The sequence below is a fragment of the Drosophila virilis genome, chromosome 4 (assembly GCF_030788295.1).
Source record: "Drosophila virilis strain 15010-1051.87 chromosome 4, Dvir_AGI_RSII-ME, whole genome shotgun sequence".
Lineage (NCBI taxonomy): Eukaryota > Metazoa > Arthropoda > Insecta > Diptera > Drosophilidae > Drosophila > Drosophila virilis.
Window position 1 is genome coordinate 25127602 of NC_091546.1, and position 21259 is coordinate 25148860.

At 43.2% G+C, this 21259-nt stretch overlaps 3 protein-coding genes across 11 annotated transcripts; 2 read left to right on the forward strand and 1 right to left on the reverse strand.

Moving 5' to 3' along the window:
- Positions 1-652: 652 nt before the first annotated feature.
- On the reverse strand, positions 653-8090 carry SoYb (Sister of Yb). Of its 3 annotated transcripts, none has more exons than XM_002057715.4 (4): positions 7769-8090; positions 6943-6987; positions 3170-5661; positions 653-3116 (listed from the first exon to the last, which is right to left on the reverse strand). In XM_002057715.4, exons 2-4 carry the CDS (start codon positions 6974-6976, stop codon positions 903-905), a joined length of 4740 nt encoding a protein of 1579 aa, XP_002057751.1. In that variant the 5' UTR covers positions 6977-6987; positions 7769-8090; the 3' UTR covers positions 653-902. The 3 variants fall into 3 exon arrangements, with proteins under 3 accessions (XP_002057751.1, XP_015025328.1, XP_015025329.1); XM_015169842.3 differs by having other exon boundaries at positions 6943-7088; XM_015169843.3 differs by lacking the exon at positions 6943-6987.
- Positions 8091-9641: 1551 nt separating this feature from the next.
- On the forward strand, positions 9642-15204 carry Ndf (Nucleosome-destabilizing factor). Of its 7 annotated transcripts, XR_004304340.2 has the most exons (11): positions 9642-9911; positions 10350-10386; positions 10849-10931; positions 11007-11895; positions 11979-12089; positions 12373-12643; positions 12718-12807; positions 12869-12958; positions 13352-13533; positions 13947-14289; positions 14373-14888. XR_004304340.2 is itself a non-coding variant. In XM_015169699.3 (10 exons), exons 1-10 carry the CDS (start codon positions 9835-9837, stop codon positions 15187-15189), a joined length of 1842 nt encoding a protein of 613 aa, XP_015025185.1. In that variant the 5' UTR covers positions 9642-9834; the 3' UTR covers positions 15190-15204. The 7 variants fall into 7 exon arrangements, 6 of the variants coding, with proteins under 6 accessions (XP_015025185.1, XP_032293417.1, XP_032293418.1 ...); XM_015169699.3 differs by lacking the exons at positions 13947-14289; positions 14373-14888 and adding an exon at positions 15178-15204; XM_032437526.2 differs by having other exon boundaries at positions 13947-14888.
- A 407-nt stretch (positions 15205-15611) lies between these two features.
- On the forward strand, positions 15612-20903 carry LOC6634282 (uncharacterized). Its single transcript, XM_002057713.4, has 4 exons — positions 15612-16350; positions 16403-16762; positions 17065-18732; positions 19352-20903. The coding sequence occupies exons 1-4, from the start codon at positions 15711-15713 to the stop codon at positions 20875-20877; spliced, it is 4194 nt and encodes a 1397-aa protein (XP_002057749.1). The 5' UTR covers positions 15612-15710; the 3' UTR covers positions 20878-20903.
- Positions 20904-21259: the final 356 nt, after the last annotated feature.

A 21259-nucleotide genomic window follows, 5' to 3' on the forward strand; every position in this document is an offset into this window, starting at 1 on the left:
GGACGTTATCTGCGCATACAGCGCACCTTCCATCGGGGCCATGTCATTTGGGCCGGCTGCGTGCTTCCCAATGAACATGCACCGTTTGAGGTCGCCGCGCTGCTGTTGCCCTGCTCCGAACAAAGCGAATTGAATCGCTATACGGAGCTCATGGAGGAACTAGAACGATATTTGGGCCCGCTGGTATTGGCTAGCAAATGCTGGTCACCCAAGGACCAAAACCCAAGCCATCAAAGCGTTTTGATTCAAGTACTGTCCGCATTGACTGCCTCAGTGGAAGGTCTTCTCAAGAATGAGCTGTTAACCAATAAAATTCCAAGAGACGCTATCAGCGCTCTTCTTAGCTCTTTTGAACTTTTATATTGAGCTGAGCATTAGGTCATAAGACTGAAAGTTAAGAAGTATTCGATCTGTTAGATCTTTAATTTTTATTTTTTTTATATTAAGCTAAAACCCTTCGGAATCAAAATCAAATTTATTTACTAATGCCCGGCCTAGACCGTGACAACAAATTTTCACAGTTGCGAATGGAATTTCCAGAATCGCTGAAACTTGTATTCATTTAATTCGAACTTATAACCTTTCTTTGTGACAGCCTTTCGCTTCGCCGATTTCCCAAAATTCAACAAATCACAAAGATGAATACTCGGAGTTTAGTTTATACTTGTACACAATTTATTTTAATTAGTCAGAAATACAATCAAAATACAGATACATAAAAGAAATAACATAAATGCATAGTTTAACAAATGGGAACTGCAAACAAAATTTTAAAAAAATATTAAAGTCATGCATTAAGGCACAATTAAACAATATACAAGTGATGCAGGAAACTAAGCCTGCACCTTTGATAAGAAGCCACATTCGGTTGATTACAGAATAGAAATATTTCAATTATTTTCCTACAGATCATCGCAACTATCGGTGCCAGCAGGTTCCACATCCGAAGAATCGTTCTGCTCGTCCGCTGACCAGAAGTCGTCCTTTTCGCGCTCCTTCTGGACATACTGATTTTGGTGATATCGCATCCAATAGATGCGGCCTATATTATGCTGGGGAATGTTGGCGCGCTCCGTGTCATATACCAGCCAATGGCAATGCTGCTGTAGATACAACGAGTTGAGCAGACTGGGCCAGTACATATTGAGACCATCTTTGGCCAGCTTGACGTGCAGCTGGTAACCGTGCTGCTGCTCTGATAATATTTTAACCGCGCCCAGTAGATTCAGGATGCAGCGCTGCGGCGGTATGGTCTCGGTGACCTGGTAGAACAGCACATTGCCCTGATGCACCAGCTCGTATTGTGGCACCTGCTGCTCGAAGATGAGCTCAATCTGCAGGAGCGACTGGTGCCAGCGCACCTTTGGGCGCGCCGCGTTGCCTGCGATGACGGCACAGCACAGCGCACTGGTCATCTTATCTGGCGTCAACTGTGGCTTTGACTTGCACAAATTACTGGTTCCCTTATTAGTAAGTGTTTTCTTTGAAGGATTGGCCTCACCAGCTGTGATATCGTCGGTGCCAAGTATGTCTTGCATCAAGTGCTGTGCGGCCTCCTTCACCGCCGGATCAGCACTGCGCAGATCCTGCAGCAGCGCGTCCATAAATAAGGCAGTGCTATCTACCAATGCTGCAGTCTCTTTCTCCTCCTGCACAGTTTTCCCCATCGGTTCCTTGGCTTCGGCTGTCGTATTTGGACTTTCACTTTGCTCAATTGCCTTCTCGGGCGCTTGTGCCTCTTTGCGGAGCAAGTATCTTTGCACTGCACCAAAAAGCTGACTTAATTTGCCGCCATTAAATGTGGGCTTTGATGACTGCTGCGGTTTGTTGTTCTCTCTGGCTATTCTTTCCTCCTCCACAATTGCCTTTTCATCGCTCTCATTTTCCTCAGTCTCCGCCAGCGGCAGCTGCACAGGCTGCATTTGTCCGTTTGGTTGCACCTGCTGCTCTTCCAACTTTGAGCTGGTGACCTGCTCTTCCATTAGTTTCTGTTGCTCTGCGACCACCTCGTCATGCAACTTGCGCAGGTTATCCATGACTTGCTGCTCTCGCTTGGCATAGCCCCGATTGATCAGCTCATCGTGCAGTTGCATGGACTTTACGCAGATTCTCATCGCTGGACAATCTTGCAGAACGGCAATTTCTTTCACATAGACAACATCCAACATGGTAAACTCCACAATTAGCTGCAGGTGCTGATTGTCGCTTAGGTCACTCAGTAACTCCTTGACCCACTTGGTGGCCTCCAGCCGCCAATCGCCCTCACCGACAGCTGGCACCAGGCCACACAATCTCACATCCATGGCCAGGGGCGGCTCCGCTGTGAAGCGTGCGTCACACTCCAGCAGCTCGGCCGGCTTCACCTTCAGCAGTTCCGTACCCTCGTCCATTAGCTGAACGATGACAAGCCGCTTGTCCGACAAATCGACGACACGAACGCGCTGATATTTAATTCCACGATGCAGAACGCATACGTCCGCGATTTTCAGCAACCGCTTGGGACGACGATTCTGCTCGCTGCTCATGTGCATGTAGAGAGCCGTACTCAGTTTTCGCAGGGTCGACAGGTTCGACGCCTCTTGCCAGGAGTCGCTGTGACTGCTCTTGTAGCTGACAGCCATGACGGCAAAGTGTACCGGATCGTAGACTTTGATAATGTTGCAACGCACCGCAGTCTTTGGCTGCCACAGGGCACAAAACTGCCGCTGAAAGTCCACACTGACTGGATAATGCCGTTTGCTGCAATACAATTGTTCGCACTCGCCGCTGCTCAGCATCTGGGTACAGAACTGGCGACTCTGATCCGTCAGCTGGCGACAGCTGGCCACCATTTGCAGTATGTGCTCGCCCAGCTCAATGTCGTGGGCATCAAGGAATTGCACCAGACGCGGCAGCTCGTAGCTGTTGCTCTCGTCCAGCATCACGCAGGAGACCACATTCTGTTTGAAATTCTGCGGAACCAGACAGTTGCTAATGTTATCGCTGACCGCATGAAACCGGTAAGAGAACTTTGACCAAGATTCCGGCAGACTGTAGTGCACCATCAGCTCGAAATTTCCAACAGGCAGCTGAGTTTGCTGCACTGCATCCGTAAGCAGCAGCAGCTGATGCATTTGCTGCAAATAGGATAGTAATATCCATAAATTTAAAGATAAGCTTTACATTTTACCTGACTCGCAACTTCGTTTGGACCAATGCACTCGTAGCCAGCTTCAGTCAGGGCGTGCCGCAAGGCTGTCAACTCCTCCTCGTGTTTGCAGTAAATGATAGTGCGCCTCTTGAGGGGACTCTGGACGCCCAGGTAGTCGAGTAACTGCTGTGTCTTCTTGCTGCTGCGCAGTACGGCGACGTTCAGTTTGAGGCTGCCGTAGACGGCTGCCTCCAGAAAGTCACCGAAAAGCAGAAGAGGATTGTCGCCAAAGCGTTTGACCAGCTCCAGAAACACGCGTGCATGCCACTGCTGGGCGATGAGCACCAGCTGCAGCTGCGTTATGGCCATGTTCTGCACCATTTGCAGCAGCTCGCTGAGCAACTGGGAAGCGGAGGCGCGCATGCGATCGTAGTCATCGATGACGAAGTACTTCAGACGGCGCGGATCGATGAGCTGCATGTCCAGCTCCAGCAGTTGCTTCAAGTGCGTGGGCGTGGTCACCAAGATGCCGCAGGAATAGAGCAGTCTGATGTGCAGCTCCTTTGGGCAGTGGGCATGCGTATTGACCACCTTTAACATGTTCGTTTTGTAGGAGCTCATCAGGTTGGTGCAATGATAGAACAGCGCCTGGGCATTGGCCACAGAGTCCGCCAGCAGCACGGCTAATGGCCCCAAGCTGGGCTCCTTATTGAGGCCAATTGGTGCCGCGCGCATTCTGCGCATAACCAAGGAGCACAACGGGGCCAGGTAAGACCAGGAGCGACCGCTACCAATGCGATCGACCAGCACCAATGCGTTGCCCTTCATCAGATGCGGCCAGGCATAACGCTGCGCGGGCAACACCGTCTGTAGATCCATGTCGCCCATGGCCATGAGTACGTCCTTGCAGAGCAGCGAGTCCGACAAGCTGCTCATTGGCTGCACCGGCACATTGCTATGGGCCAGCACGAGATTCTCGATGGGACGCAGTTCGACGGATGACTTCTCTGGCGCATCCTTGGATTTAGCTGGCAGCCGGTATTCGTTGTAGATTCGGTCTAGTTTATTCTGGTAATGAGGCTCATTCTCTTTAACATTTCGATTGTGCCACTCGGCTGCCCGGCGAGATACCGACTGGTCGGGATTCCCATTCAGCAATAGGCCGCCCATTTCATTATGTAGAGCTCCCACTTTTTCTTTGACAAATTCCTGCCCGAATTTGCTAGCGAATTCTTGGGCAGAAACCAGAGATATGCTCTCATGCGCAGAGTCTCTTCCATTGACCACCTTTGGGATTTCCTGTATTTGATGAAGCGTCTCCACATTTTCCTTTAACTGGGTGGCCTTAATGTGCTGCTGATTGACCTGCGGCTTAACCACTGCCTGCCTGTAATATTCCAGAATGTTTCTTCTGTTCAGTCGGACGAGCTTTGATTGTTGGTCGCGAGCCTCGAAACTGTCCGTGGAGCAGTTGCTGCTGCTCGAGTTGCCTGAGCTGCATTTAAGAGCCGTCTCCACGACGGTATCATTGCAACTGTTGACCTTGCTCAGACGCTTCGCGGAATTCGGTATCTCTGGCACAGTGCGGGCCTGCAGCAGTGTGTCCAGCTTGGCCGACTGCTTCGAGGGGCAGGTCAGATTACGTGTCTTGGCGCCGAGCCTATGATAGCCATTTCTGAGCATCGAATCGACATACTTCTGTTGCTCTTCGCTGCAACTCGGCGAGTTGCACTGCGTCTCCAAGTTGGGTATAGTCAGCGGCATCTTAGGACGCTGCGTTGCCATCAACTCGAGAATGTTTAGGGCGCGCGTATTAGGTCGAATGTCTGGGTCATTCAGCTCCGCCAGATCCATGTCGTTCTCCACCCTACAGCTGTGAGCCTGTATTTTACTGTGCTCCTTGTGCTCCAGCCGTGCACATTGCTTCTCCACCAGATAGGTGGCAGCATTCAGCAAAGCTTCGGCTTGTTGCGACATTTGGAGGCACAACTGACCAAAATTGTGTCGTTCTTCGTTTCGGTACTCGACCTTGAACAACAATCGCTGGGCCTCCTCCATTCGCTTGTCGAGCAGCCGCAATGCCATTTTGGACCATTCGGTGCCCGTGCGAGGCGCCACACAGGCCACGCCGCCCCACTCGATCTGGATGTACTTCTCGCTCAGGAACGCAGGCAACAGCCACAAATCCTTGGCCCTGCAGTTGATGGTGAAGCCATAGTCCATCGCCCAGACAAGATACTCGTCGTGCTGGCGAACCATAACGAGACCCCTCAACAATTTGTGCATATTCAGCGGTTGATACCGCACGATCACATGCTCATTGGACACATAGTTCTCCAGCTGGTTGTGCGCGTGACAATGCGCCGACAGATGCATCTCCACCTGGTTAACATAGGCGCCGCATGCCTCCAGTTGAGCCAGCGTTATGTAGCAGAACAGCTGCGGACTCACGTAGTGCGTTATCACAATGGACTCCATTGCGTCAATGTCCAGCTTATGCATCTGTTCTGGTTCTGGTTCCTTCTGCTGGACTGTGGAGAAGAAAAATGGTCAGTTAGCATTGCGTTAAAGCCAGTTCTCCGCATTACGGCTTAAATATCAAAGCAAATTAATGGCCATAGATTAAAGTTCAAATAATTTTCCACAGCGCCGGCAACAATCATTCATGCGGAAAGTTCTGTGATTTCCACGCCAGACCAACTTTTGTCTTTTTTTGTCGCAACGCAAAAATTTCATGCCACACACACATACATATACGTATATACAGTAAAAGTTCTACTAACGGACAGCGCAATGGGACAAACATCTCGCTGCCTAGTTAGCTAGTTACGAAAAGTATTGCCGTGTTACTTAAGAGTATGAAACAGTATTGCCGTGTTCTTTAAGAGTATGAAACAGTATTGCCGTGTTACTTTAGGGTACAGCCCATTAATCAAGAAAGTAGTAGTGATAGAGCAGGCGTCCGCGCCAAAGAGCGTTCACTGTACACACTTGTTTAAATGAAGCAGTGTGTCGTTAGCCTAATTTAAGACCAGGTCCATTAAATATTGCAACTTGGCTAATTAAATTTGAAACAAAGCTTTTGCTGTGCAGTTAAGCGGCGCTTTTTTCTTTCCACATTTAAAATGCAGAAGGCAAAGCAAAAGTGCCAAAAGCCGCAACTAGCGCGTCTAGTGGAGGTCCTTGTGCCTATTTGCCACTTGTTTGTGCCGCACTGGAAGTGCACTCTGCCAGCCCCGCCACAGCCGCCCGTTGACAGTTGTGCACAAAATGAATTAACTGCAAAAGCTAAACGGCAACACTTAACCCATTGCGGCCCAAGAAGTGACAGCTGATAATACCAGGCCTAAAATCTTAAATATAAATTGATTAATAAACATACAACTTAGCTTACTTAGCTGCCTTGTATATCTACTGAGCCTCATTCTAAAAAAAATAATATAATAAACTGTCCAGGCTACAGTGGGTTAATGGCAAACTTGTCAGCTGTGTTCAGCGCCAACAATAGGCGAATTTAAGTGTTACGATCCGCTTATAGCGAAGACAACAACCATGCCGATTAGCTTAGCTGCGGGGAAACACAATACGGCGGCTGCCTACCCCCCACCGCAATTAAGTGGACAAAAAACTATAATTTATCGTATAAAAAATCTTATAAATGCAACGAAATCATCCAGAAGTGGTGGAACATATGCAAATAGATTGCCGCTCGCAGAGGGGTTGACAGATCAATCACGGCTTGGCTATTCAAGCGCAAAAACCTAAGCTAATTTGTAAATGATACAACAATCAATTAAAGGGTATGTACTTACAACGCTTGGCTTGGCCCGTCTCGCAGGCAGACATTTTCAGTTGGACTGTGGAGAATCCGCAACGAGTGGAAGAAACAAAAAAAAAAAACAGTTGAAATGATTAAAAGACAAACGCGTACACAATTGTCAGGATACACTGCGTTTGGCTGCAATTAAAAATAATAATAATTTAAGTGACAGCAGGCTTTTCAAGAGATTTGACAGTCAAATCAACGACTGCTAGGTTTAAACATATTTTAAGGAAAATTTAAAAAAAAAATAAACGTTAAAAAACAAAAGAACATCGCATTAACATGAATAAAATGCGCACTGAATAAAAAGTTGAGCAGAAATGTTAACTATAAACATGCCATAATTTTTATGGCAATTATGGTAAATACATATGTATATGTGTGTGTGTATCTTTTATATACACATAATACATACCTTATATAAAACATACAATTCAGCAGTTTTTGTAATAAGTTTTCTTCAAAGATCAAGTATTTAAACAAATTAGTAACTAATTTTATTCGTGTTGGGCTAGGCCCCATTCTGAGAATCCACACTCACATGCATACACACATATGTACGTCCATCCCTAGATCTAGCGAGGAGTTAACAGACAGCCTCACACATGTAAACAAAACTTATAACGGCGTCTCGAAAACTACTTTATCAGCGAATATGGAAGTAAGGAAACGTAAACAACATGAGAACCAAATCGGCGCTTTCATGAATCTAAATAACTTTTCGAATCTATTGCAAAGCTCTGCTTAAAGTGCAGGAAATAAGAAATAATTTAGCATTCGTTCGTTTTAGATTTATACAATTAAGCAGTACTCACCGAATAATCACTTGTTGATAACGAAAATTAAATGTTTAGGAAAAAAATAAAGTCATTTGCAAAAGCTAAGCAACTGAAGATACACGTTGCTCTTCACAACCCTGGAAAAAAGTGCTTTAAAACAAATACGGATGCGCACACGCCACAAGGCACAGTTAAAAAATAAAATAAAAAGAATATCATAAGTCAAAGCAAAAAGCTTTAGACAACTGCACTTTTCAATTGGAAGAAATACATAATCATATGTTTTCAGTTTTGAACAATAAGTCAATCATTTAAACCACGATACGAAATAAAAGAGCTGCTCACATCGACTGCCGTCGCTTCACAGTTTACGTCTGCTCTGCACACACACACACACAGGAATGTTAGACATGCATGTGCACGTTGGTGTGACGATCGTGTCTGTGTGTGAGCTTGCGGATATCGTATTTCTTTTGTGTGTATGCGATAATATGTTCTGAGTTTAAATTTTCATTTCCAACTGGCAGTTAAAGATGAGTGGATGGTATTTGAAAATATCCAAGAAACGGATTTACATATCTACTTTTGCTAATTTTGTTTGCTTGTACAGTTAAATGAATGCCTGGCGGTTGCGATAATGTTAATTTCTTAAAAGATTATATTTTTTATATATATGTATGTACGTACACATATTTATATGCCCTTACTTCAGATCATGTTTTCCCTTATAAATCATTGCAATAGGCAACTGCACGCACCCTTCACCCAACCCTTTTGTTGGCTAATTTCAAAACAAAGTGTGAACAATTTATTTGTCCCCAAAAAAGTTGTTACTTTCCCTATAGAAAACTGCTCAATTTCACCCTTTTTAGCCCAGCTTGCAACTTTCACTGTTCCGCTTCTTCTTCCGTTGTTGTTTTTTCTTTTTTTTTGCCGTTGTTTGTCGCCTATAAAAAAGTTGTATGCGACTGGGTCGTCCGTCATGTGTGCCCAAACCCTCGTTGCTTGTGTGGGTCTAACTCCTTTTTTTTATTTGATTGTTTCATATTTATGAGGATTATGGCTTAGTGCTGAATGCCGTCTGCCTTGCTGCCAAGTGGCCGGCTACGTGTGGTAATTTATTTTGTGGTTAAGGACTCTCGCCTGATGGATGCTTCGGCTTGGTCCTAAGTGAAAGTTCTGTTTGAACTGGCGTTGCCGGATTCGCATTGTTTGCGAAATTGCGAAGGGACGGCAGATCGCACGCACAAGATAAACAGCAATTGTGTGCGCAAATGTGGATGAGGTCAGTGCAGAGTTCAGTTTCTAACGGACTCAATTGAAATGTGCCAGTTGCGATGCGCTTTGCCAAACGTTTATTTAAACAAATCAGGCCGCACGGGTTAAAAGCCATTTGCTGCGCGGGGTGGGGGGTGGGAGGTGGTTTGAATGGGTGCCTCGACTTGGCACACTTTTCTGTTTATTTTGCAAATCGTTGAGCGTTCAATTTATGGCATTCATGCGTGCTGTCCTAAGTTAATATTTATACATTTAAGCGATTTTAAAATTTAAACTTGGCAAGCGCTAAATCAAACAAAATTTTTGCAATATACATATATAGATATACATAAGTGTTTTTGAGTTTGTATGCGTTATAATTTTAGTGTGATTAACAAAGTTCAGAATAATTTACTCCAAATAAAATGAACGCAAAAGTTAATCATATAAGAATCCAATCAATAAAACAATTAGCAATCCAAACAATAAAAAACCATCAGCTGGTCATACTTTTGTTTATATTTTAGTTTTATGGACATGCCAACCTATCTGAGAAATGCCAACCTGCTTTGCAGAAAAATACCTAAATAATCGATAAGCACGCGCATCACATGTCGGGCGCCATTTTTGTTTTCGATACAATTATTATATCGACATACACAAAGCGCATCACACATATAAAGACACAAAAAAAAAAAATAAGCAGGCTGCGTACGAAAAATTAAGAAAATTAATTAAGCGCTGCGAACGACAAGTTTGTGCTAAAGCAAATATACAATTTTTGTGTGTGTCGTCCTAATACCAGCAGCAAAATAACCAAGTTTAATATACGCCTTGATAACATCATGTCGAAAAATAAAAAATTGTCGCTATCGGGCGACTCGACAGAGAAATTTATCTACAAGCCTAAAGATTTAATATGGTAAGACTGCGCTGCTTAAAGCAAAATGGACGTGGTCTAAACAATAAATAAACAGCGAAACCAACTTGTGTATGCTCGATTGTACTTGGTGTCCAATTTGTGAAAAGAAAATTAAATGCAAACATACATAACCTCAATTGCCGCTGTGTTGGGCAAGCAGAAAATTATTGGACAAATACAAAAGAATAATTAACTCATAATCAAGCAAAACGTTAAAACTTTAAATACATTTATGCTCTCGAAACACCACATAAACGATTTGGTTGTAGTTGACTCTGCCGACGTTTGCTGTTGCTGCAGCAACGACGTCGACGTCGCTGCGTTGGCGCTTTTTTCGCGCGCGCGCGCCTAATTTTATACATAGTAGTTTTTGATATTAATAAAATCGTAACGAAAGCCTAAGACTAAGCTAAAATGTTATATTTATTTATATTACAGGGCCAAAATGAAGGGCTTCACACCATGGCCGGGAATGGTAAGCGAAATGTTTATGCTGCTGTCGACGGCGACGCCGCTGCCGCTGCCGTGTTTGTTTTCGACTGTACTTTTTTCTTGTACCAGCGGCAGAGGCGTCGGACGTGCGCTGCTGCCTCTGTTACTGTTGCTGCCGACGTCATAACGCACTTGCATGCTTCAACATTTGTTGTTGTAAACGGAGCGTATTGTCTCTGCTGCTGCTGCTGCTGCGTTGATATCAAGAGCTCGCGCTTGTTTTGTGTTTGACTTTAAATATCACAGCTTTCTTCTATGTACAGCCGAACAATGAAAGAAAAAAAAAAAGAGAAAAATAACATTCACAGTGAAATAGTTTGAACTTTGCTTCGGTGCGTGTGTGCTGTGTTGTTATTGTGAATACGTGTTAGCAAAAAAAAAAAAAAAAAAAAAGGGCTGGTGTATATTTTGATCTTTTACAAATGTTTTAATTGTTATGTTGCAGATCGTGGAGCCACCTCTAGATCTGCTCAGCCAGCAGCGACGCGCCAATACGAAATGTGTCTTCTTCTTTGGGTCGCGCAACTTGTAAGTAAATTCGAAGATTCGAACAAAGTAAAGCATAACTAATGTGATTTGTGATTTGTTTGTGTGTATGTACAGCGCCTGGATTGAAGAGCACAATATAAAGCCGTTTGAAGGTCCCTGGAAGGAAGAGCTGGCAAAAGTTAGTAAGCCGGCCGCCTTTAGGCACGCCATGGCCGATATTGACAAATATGTGGAAAGTCCTGCAGAAATAGATGGCCAAATCGATGAGAGCTGTGGCATGGCCAATCATGCCACCGAGGCAGACTTCGACAAGATACGCGATGGCTTGGATAGCGACGAGAATGCTGAAGCGGCAGCCGATGGCAACAATGGCGTTGTTCCCCATGTCGTTGGCAGTCCCGATGAGTCAGATGCGGTGCACACTTGTCCCGCTCATAACAGTGTAAATGTTGCAACTTCCCCAATTGTGACAACTACGCCAACTGTCAAGAGTCAAGCGAAACGTACACCCAAAGCCAAGTCCAGCGCCGCTGTCGTCGTCAGCAGCAAACAGGCGAGCAAAGCGGCCTCTGCAAAATCAGCAGCAGCACAAAAGCGACGTATCTCGGCACAACACACGCCCACCGGTGCAGGCAGCGCTAAGCGTGGCCGGCGCGCTGCATCCGGCGAGCTGGACCATTATGAGAGTCCAGGTGCCGATTACGATGTCGGCAGCTCGTCATCGCTGGCAGCAAGAGCGCGTATTGACACAGATGCCTTTTTGGGCACGTTAACAAAGCGCACGCCCAACGCAATTGCGCTGCTGGATCGACCGGTTGTCACGCGGCCAGAGACACAAGCCATAGACATGAATTCGCGCTCCAATACATTGGCAGATCGTGACATAGTGCCGTCGGAGCAGACATTTGGTTTTCTTGGTCTGGGCATGATGGGATCGACTATTGTCAAGGACTTGATTTTCACGAAACACAAGGTTGTGGTCTGGAACCGCACCATTGATAAGGTTAATCTCTTTTCACACCCAAAGTTAACTATTTTGATTAAAGTTTGTTTTATCTCTTGTCTCTTTATTCCAAACGTGTTCAGTGTCAACCCTTTGTGGATGCTGGCGCTGAGGTTAAGGACACGCCCATGGATGTCGTGGAGGCGGCGGACATAATATTTTGCTGTGTGTCAGATCCCAAAGGTGCCAAAGATGTAAGTACATCTAGCATTTTGTTTTTAAACGAAATTCTCTGTCAACTGTTACCTTTATAACTTTGCATTGCAAGATTTGAGTTTCTTAGGCTGTTAAGAGAATCTATAAGTTTGCCCCAAAATTTATTTGTACATATGTTGGACCCATAGAAACTTCTCAATCAGTTAAAAATTGAATTATTCACAAATATTTTATATACCCTAATGTCGGGTATTTTATTTTCGGCACTTGGAAGATCATCAGTTTTCTCATATTCTATTTCAATTGCGTTTTATGTTGTAGCTCGTCTTCGGCAATTGTGGTGTCCTGCAGCTAAAGGATTTGCGGAACAAGGCGTACGTGGAAATGTCGACCATCGATCCGGACACGTCAATGGATATTGGAGAGGGCATCAAGCAATGTAATGGCCGATATTTGGAGGCACAAATTCACGGCTCGCGACAAGAGGCCGCCGATGGCATGCTTATCATATTGGCCGGCGGTGATCGCACAGTCTTTGAGGAGTGCCATTCCTGCTTCAAGACTATAGCCAAGAACACCTTCTTCTTGGGCAGTAAGTTGAGAATACCAATAACATTTAGCTAATCGCAATCGTACACTATAATTTGTATAATGGTTTTTATCTAGCAGATGTTGGCAACGCATGTAAAGTGAACCTCATTTTGCAAACCATTCTGGGCGTCAGTCTTGTTGGCCTGGCAGAGGCGTTAGCTTTGGGTATGTTGTGTCTGCATTCTTTGACTAAATCATATTCATAAATGCGTCTAATTTCTTGCAGCTGATCGATTTTCTATTTCGTTGAACGATATCATAGACATATTCGACTTAACTTCTATGAAATCGCCGCTGCTCCTAGCAAAGGGCAAGGGTAAGTCTAAAGATTGGCAATTAATTTAAAATATTCTTTTTGATTTGCTTTACGAAACCTTTCGCACAACGATCACAGTGTAAATTAAATTATAGAATTATAGACTCATTTTTATTTTGTTGGATTTGAATTATTCAAAACTCTGAAATAGTTTAGTTAAAATTTAGTTAAAGTATTCATATAGTAACTGGATAAATAGGGTTTTCTGAAAAATAAGTAGTACTGATTTCTTTCGGCATAGATTTTGTGAATTTTTTGCAAAAATCGTTGAAAGTTTTAAGTTTCACGATAAAGGCATTCAATTAAGAAATATATGTCCTCTTTTATTAGAACTTTAGAATTGTTAATGAAATTTTTATTAATCTATTATTTTTTGTGTTTATTTTTTTTTAGAAATGGCCAAGGGCGACTTTAATCCGCAGCAACCGTTAAGTCATATGCAGCGCGACTTGCGTCTTGTGCTCAACATGGCTGAGAATTTGGATCAGTCGATGCCTGTGACGAGCATTACGAATGAGGTGTTTAAGCATACAAAACGCTTGGGGTACAGCGAGCACGATTCGAGTGCTGTATTCGTAAGATCCAGATTTTAACATTTAGTTAACACGACTACCATTTAAACTATACTTTATCATTTAGTTTAAACCGTACACACAAGCAAACGAAACGTAACATACATATAAACTGACACACAGCAACACACACACACACACACACACACACACACACACACACACACACACATACAAACATACACAACATACAAACAAACATACATTTGGAGTCGTGTTGACAGCAGTAACCACACACATGTTGACAACTGGTTGCATCAATTTGTTGTTGTATAAAATCGAAGAAAATAATTGATGCATGCATTTGCGTTACATTTGTGTTGTTATTGTTATTGCAACACGAGTTCTAATCCATTCATATCTCTACCCCAACTGCCTCTTTGCTCCACCCCAAACGCATTCGCACACAAAACTAGAGTAACTTCTATCCAGATCAAAGTCTAAAGCAAGAAACCAAGCCAATTAACATTCTGGCGAACGTCTCAACCAGACCGGGTCTCTTGCCACGTTTGGAAATGCCGCCGCCAAGCTTGAGGCGCGAACGCTGGGCCAGCGTTTGAGCTCAGATATACGAGAGATAAGAGAGAAAGTGAGAAAGAGAGTGCGAGTGAGAAGAGAAGATGATAAATATGAAGAGAATTGATGAGTATTGATGAGAGACCCATGTGAGAGACGAGATCAAAGGGGCGCGCATATACACATATACATAGCCAGTTGACGAAGCAGTTGTGTGTTAGCGGACCGCTTTCATACCTCCTTGTGCGTTATAATTTAATAGTTCTGATGTTTTTAACATTTATTATAATTATTATTGTTTTGATTTATTTTGGGCCTAATGTCAGCCGTCGCCGTTGTTCGAGCAATACGCATGAATTCCTCCCCAGCACCCTCGAAGGCCGCAGAAATTATGGCCGCATGGCATATGTCTGTGTCAAAGGCTGCATATTATTGAGATCTAAGTCGAGCGGCTGCTTCTCTTTTGGTGTTATGCTAAAGTTGCTGCCCAAGTAAAAATCATTTATATTAATATACAAATACGCATGTATTTGTGATTGTTGGAGAGCATGCGATTAAATTGTACAAAAAGTCTATATTTTGAAACAAAAGCAACAGTATAAACAAATTTAAAAACTTTCGACAAAAATAAAATGAATGCAAATTAATAAGCCCTTGTTTGTACGCGGCGCTGGCTACACATTCAATTTAATTTAAACGAAAACAAAACTTGCATTATAGATAGTTTACTTTTATCGCACATAAATCTAGAAACCCACATTGCCCAATGCAATATCAACTACCCTTTCGTAGTTTTCTTTGTTCATAATCATAAAAAAAAAAAAAAAAAACAAACAACAAAATACATAACTGGAACAGAAATAAAAAAAGGAAGAAAAAAAAAAAAAACGAAACAAAACAAAACAAAACAAAACAAACAAACAAAACAAAAATTATAGTGTAAACATTTAGAGCCAAGAGAGTTTCGAGGGATCTATATTAATAATAATAAGATTATATATATACATATATATTTATATATATATATATGTATATAAATAAATAAATAAATATATTTTACTTATTATTTAGTCTGTATTTTGTTGTAAAACAAAGAATAATAAAAACCTTAATTTTTAACTATATTCGCAGCTAGATAACTAATCAAATATATATCGACGCGGCTAAGTTGATCTGTGGATTAACACTCCGATTTAATTATAACGGAATAAATCTGTGTTTTTTTTTTGTTTCAAGAGAAGCAAGTTTTTGCGGTTTCTTGCTTCCAATTTAAAGAAATTTCTGTTTTGTACAAAAGGTAGCTTAGTAAATTTCCGCTGTGTGAGATATATATATATATATAAATTTGAAGATGTATAAAAATGGTATGGGAAAATTATGTTAACTATTATAATGAGAAAATCCCTTCTATATTCAGTTGCCATTTTTCTTGTACAATTAACGTTATAGAATTATTGAAAAAGCGAATTTATATATATATGTATAAACTCGGAAGAAACTTACTATGAACATAGCAGGTGCATTGCCTTATAAAAGTTTCCTGTCTAGTTTCATTTGGAAATTATTACAGTACTTTGTACGCACACACTCCAGACGGCAATGTTGTTTGTTTTTAAAATCACACTATATTTAAAAATCTTTCGAATAATTGATCGAAGGGCAACATGGATCTATCACGGCATACATTTATGGTCTTAGTTTTGGTCCTGCTGATACACATAAGGAACACGCGGGCCGTGGACGAAGATGCACTATCGGAATGCCAATTAATGCTGTATGCCAACTCGGAGGTGACATTCGGTGTGGAGACCAAGCTGTTGGTCACGCTGGCTGAGTATCCGAAAACTACGGTTGTACTGCGCGTCAGCACGGCCAGATACTTGGTGGCCTATTGGGAAATCGGGCGTGGAGCTAAGCCAATGCGACCCAGTTTTACTTATTCACGGAAAATTGGCAACGATCTGAAGCGGCGCAATATTGAGCCAAGCGTACCTGTAAGCTACCAAACGGGCTTCTATGCGGAATTAAAGGCAACTTTCTTTGAGTCGGCGAATATAACACTGAAACTGGAAGGCACTGCGCCATTAAAAAAAGATGTTGAACCAGTTCAGGTGGTTCTTTCGGTGTTTATAAACACATCTTCCAATTGCACACCGGAGCTGAGTGTGATGCACTGCTCAAATCCCGCATTTCCACAGCAGGTAATTATTACCCGCAGTATATTATTTCGGGCATTTTTCTTTAGAAGCTGCGGCCTGTCGGATACGATGCTTACATGGAGCGTGATGGATGTGCTTGGAAAGGGTGAGTTGCTGATCTCGATCAGTTTTTCTCTATAGATCTAATCCCTTTACAGAAACATTGAAAAGCTATCCCGACGAAGATCTGGCGTTTAATTTAAAGAGCTACGAACTACGTTATTCAATGCAATTTGAGCTATGGCGAAATCTGTACATGCTCTATGTCGAGGGCATTTTTAACGGCGAAAAATACGGGGCGCGCTGCTACTTGAAGGCGCAGCAGGAAAAATTGGAGGTGATCATTAGTGGGGGCACCAGTAGGGAAGCCTTTAGGGGCAGTAAAATAACCTTGGACGGCTCGCTAAGCCGCGATTACGCCAAACGGCCGAAAGAAACACAATTTAAGGTTTACAACTGGGACTGTTTCTCATATGATGATTATTACAACACGGCCTGCCGCCCAGATGTCTCTAGAGGTAATTGGATTACAAATCATTTAAAAACATGCGACTACTCGTTATACCCAAGGAACCAGAATTTGTAGTGTAGCCCCTGAATATCTGCTCAGCTTCGGAGTCGTCGGGTTAAGCATTAAGATTTAAGTATAGACTCGTTAGGCAGCTCAAAAGTTTAGTTGCTATAGCCATGATTGGTTAGGATATAATTATTTCCAGACTAACCATACCTCTAAAGCCTATTTAGTTTTTGTATATACATAGTTCTTATTTTTGTGGATTGCTTGACGAAAAATGTAATTCATGTCTGATCCCATTTGCAGTCAAGAAATTTGGAATAGCCGCCTATTCATTAACGCTTGGGTGTCGCTATATATTTAGCCTAAAATTGATGTCCGATTATGATTCCGATCTCAAAGCGGTAGCGACGCAGACAATCACAGCAGTGGATACTGAAAGTTTGCATATTGTGATTGTATGCATTTCAAACTGCTATCATAATATGTACAATCCGATGAACAAGGTGCTGCTTGCGGGCAAGTGCTTAAACTGTCAGAAAGTGCAGACCAGATATGATTGGTATTTGGACGAACACAATGTGCACACCTCTAAGAAACTATCCATGATTATAACCACGGACAAGACGATGGCGTCCATCAAGTTGGTTGTGCGCACAAATGATGGCCGCAGCGGCAGTGAAGTGAAGAGTCTAACTCAGAGCGTTCCGCCCCTAGGCGGTACGTGCTCAGTAACTCCGTTTAAGGGCATTGAGGCCATCACACAATTCTTGGTATGCTGCACTAACTTTCAGGCCCGCAACAATCCCATCGAGTTTTTTTACTATGCGGAACGGGTACTGCTCAACAGATGCCAAGACTGCGGCTGCTCAATTCATTTGCCGCATAATTTGAATTTCATCAAGGTACTCATCTGTGACAGCTTGTTCACGTGCGTCAGAAGGCTAGTGCGAGTGACGGTTACTCCATTGATGCACATGCCCGGAGACTCGCCGGAAGCTTTGAGGGCGTTCATCACTAGACCGCCCAACGATGTCGTGAATCTGGCCACCCAAGGGCACATGTTGCGCTTCCTCCAGACCATACAATCGCTGGCCGCAGGCGTTACAAATGCCGAGAGCGGCATGATTTTGATCGATGCCTTCAATAATATCAATCTGGAGTCACTCTCTGCGCTTGGCAAGTTGGCCAATCTGACGCATACATTGGCCGTACATTTGACGCCGATCGATGAAAATGAACAGGTTGTTTTGATTCGCTCGCTAACCATACTGAACAAGATCTTTCAGTCTGTGCACAACAACGACATGAACAGGATGCTCGTCGAGGAGCCGTTTGTCAATGTGACGGTTGCCTGTGTCACGGTCTACAACATTATGAATCGTCTAAACAGCCAAATTCCACGTCCACCGCAAGGCATTTACGACAAATACTACGCAGCTCTCAAAAAACATAAGCTCGACCAATCGGTCGTTGATAGGCTAATGGCCACCATCTCTGGCTACAATAATGAGGATGCCAAACAACGTTCAATGGCCTGGTTGAACTCAACATGGGAAACGGAGCGTCTATATCGTTTCCTGTTCTTTGCTCGCAAGCATGGCATGCAGCCAGATTATGGAGGAACCAACGTTGACGGCTTGTCCCTAGAGGTTAAATGCTTCAACATAACACCTGGTCGCACCTACACAATCGAGACGACCGACCACATGCATAAGGTATATTTCTCGCCGGAGCTGCTGCAGGAAGTGAAGAAGCCGCACAAGAATGAGATTTGCATCAAAGTCATCTCGACAATACGCGAGCTCAACTGGTGGTATCCTGAGGAGAAGCAGCCCAGCGCGGTACTGCTCTCGGTGCGCATTTATCATGAAAGGGACGACTTCAAGGTGGAGCGTCTATTGCACCACAGCAAGTTGAGCTTCAGAACCATAATTGGCAAATACAAGCCAGCCATGGATCGTCCTAATGTGGGTAAGCACCAATTCCAAAGCTCGCCAGGAACAAATACCAATTTATCCTAATACGAATTAATATTCTAATTTTAAGGCAATACTTTGCATCCGTCGCATTGTTTCTATATTCGCAGGATTAATACGACTTTGAAGTTAGAATTTGGGATAGTTGGTTCCATTTTTTTAAGCGATTCCTCCTATGTGATATTTCGTGCCAAAATTCTGATACACTCTGTTAGAGTAAAAAAAATTATAAAAACCTGTGATGGGATAATTTTGCCCAGATTTCATGCCCATCCAGTTGTCCGAGTCAGATCATATAAAATAGCACATTTTGCTCCTTATTCATCCGTCTGCAAATCTACGTTGAAGCCTTTCAAGATTAATTAAATCTTTAGGCAACTTTCCCTTCCAATAGATCTATAGATGCTACGCAAGTAAAATTTTTAAAATGAGATTTCAATAGTATTAATTTATTTTTAATTGTAACTAGTTTGAACACAAAATCTGATTTGATGACTATATGATTGTGTCTCACACAATATAAACTGCCTATATGGACTTTGTTCCCGCTGGGAACCAAGTTGAATGGTAGAATATTTGGCGAAAGACTCCTAATAATGTTTTCAACTTTTCAGTCGCAGGAAAAAAGCCAGTAGGCAGTAAAATCATTGGGACAGCTCGATTCCAGACCAAAGCGATCGATGAGGATGAGAGCGAGGATTTTATCGCTGAAACTGGAAAGTACATCAATTGCCTCACTGATGGCAAGTTGGAAAGCATGCAGAAGGTGCTCATTTATCGCGTCAATGTGGATGAAACATCGATGGTTGCGGTACGCTTTACGCAGACCACACACAAGCTGCAAGTGCTCCTAATCTTTGGAGACCTACCGAAACATCTGAGGGAGTCCATTGCCAAGTCCGGTTGCATTGTGCCAGCCAATTCGCAAAATACGACAATGCTGTTGCGCAACAATTGCATGCAATCGCATCGTGTCTATGTGGCGGTACAGGTCTATGGGGGCTCCGAATACGAGGCCAAGTTTAGTACTCCAGTGCCAAACGGACCGGCGTTCTTTTCGTTTGTGTTTCAGCTGCGCAGCTGTGATTATTGGATGTACAGTTTGTCCGGAGACTCGCAGCGTTGGGGGCACACTTACTGCCAGCCCGGAATGGAGTATCCAAAGAAGGGCTCCATGAACTGTATGTGCACCGTGCTGGGCACCTACACCAGCTATGTGTACCATGTGCCGGCCATAGCTGTGCCCTCAACTGGCTATTTGCCCGTCATGACCCATTGGTACATTGTCGTCGCCTACTTTATATTGTTCGTAGTTGTGACCCTTTGGTTGGCAATATTGTTCTTGTATCATAACGAGCGACCCAGCAAGACGGTTGTTTGCGACATGGCCGGCCTGGAGGATGAGGCCCATCGGGATGTGCACGACGTGTTGGTCTTTCTGAAAACTGGTGGCCGCAACAATGCACTGACAACGGCCACGGTACGACTGATCTTTCAGACCACAAATCGCAATGAGCTGCAGTTTACGCTGATGCAGGATCCGGAACGTCCTGAACTGACACGCAATTCCACCTACATACTCTGGCTGCGGACGCGAGATATACGCATACCGACCCGTGTTGCTGTTGTCCACAACAATGGTGGACGTTATCCCAGCTGGTTCTTGCGAAGAATCGAGGTGATGGACGTGCAGGCGCAGTTAACGCAGGTGTTTATTGTCCAGCGCTGGGTGCACCAAAAGTTCTTAATTCTCAGCTCCTCAATGGTGCTCCGGCCGGGCGATGACACTGTTACGGAATCTTGGCGCGAACGTTTCAATACTGAATTCGAGCGTCAGTGGATCAACTGGGGCCTGTGGCAGCCGGTCGCGGGCAAGTGGCGGGAAAGCGCCGCTTTCGACAGCTTGACCCGGGCGGAGCGCGTTTGCATATTTCTCAATAAAATGATGGTTACTTATTGCGTATGCGCCTGCTATATGGGACCCACAACCCCAGAGACTGTGTATGCGGATCGAAGGAATCTGATTCAATATCGCGATTTGTTGTCTATGTTCCTTATTTGCAGTGTCCTAACCAATTTAATTCATTATGTTTTAGAGAAACTTGTTTTAAGAAAACATAAAAATTCAATGTTAAGTTAGAAAGAATAAAAGGATTACGAAAACAATTTTGACAATTAAAATAAACACGAATGTGTTAATAGAAGTTTAAAAATGACCGTAAATCAAAAAGCATAAAAACAGAATAGAAGAAAATATCGTTATAAAATATATATTAGGAAAAGAAATTTAAAAAGCCGTTCGTGGTTTTTCAAATTGTTTTTTATTTATGTCAAAGCACATGAATTACCCATTTCTTATTTAAATAAATTAAAATAAAAATATTTTTTGCTTATTTTACACGCTGCTTAAATATAAATTAGTATACGAATAGAAAATTGGTTTATTTTATGCTTCATAAAATTTAATCATGAATATCGTATGCACATACTTCTAGCTTTAAAAATATACAATCAGATACTTG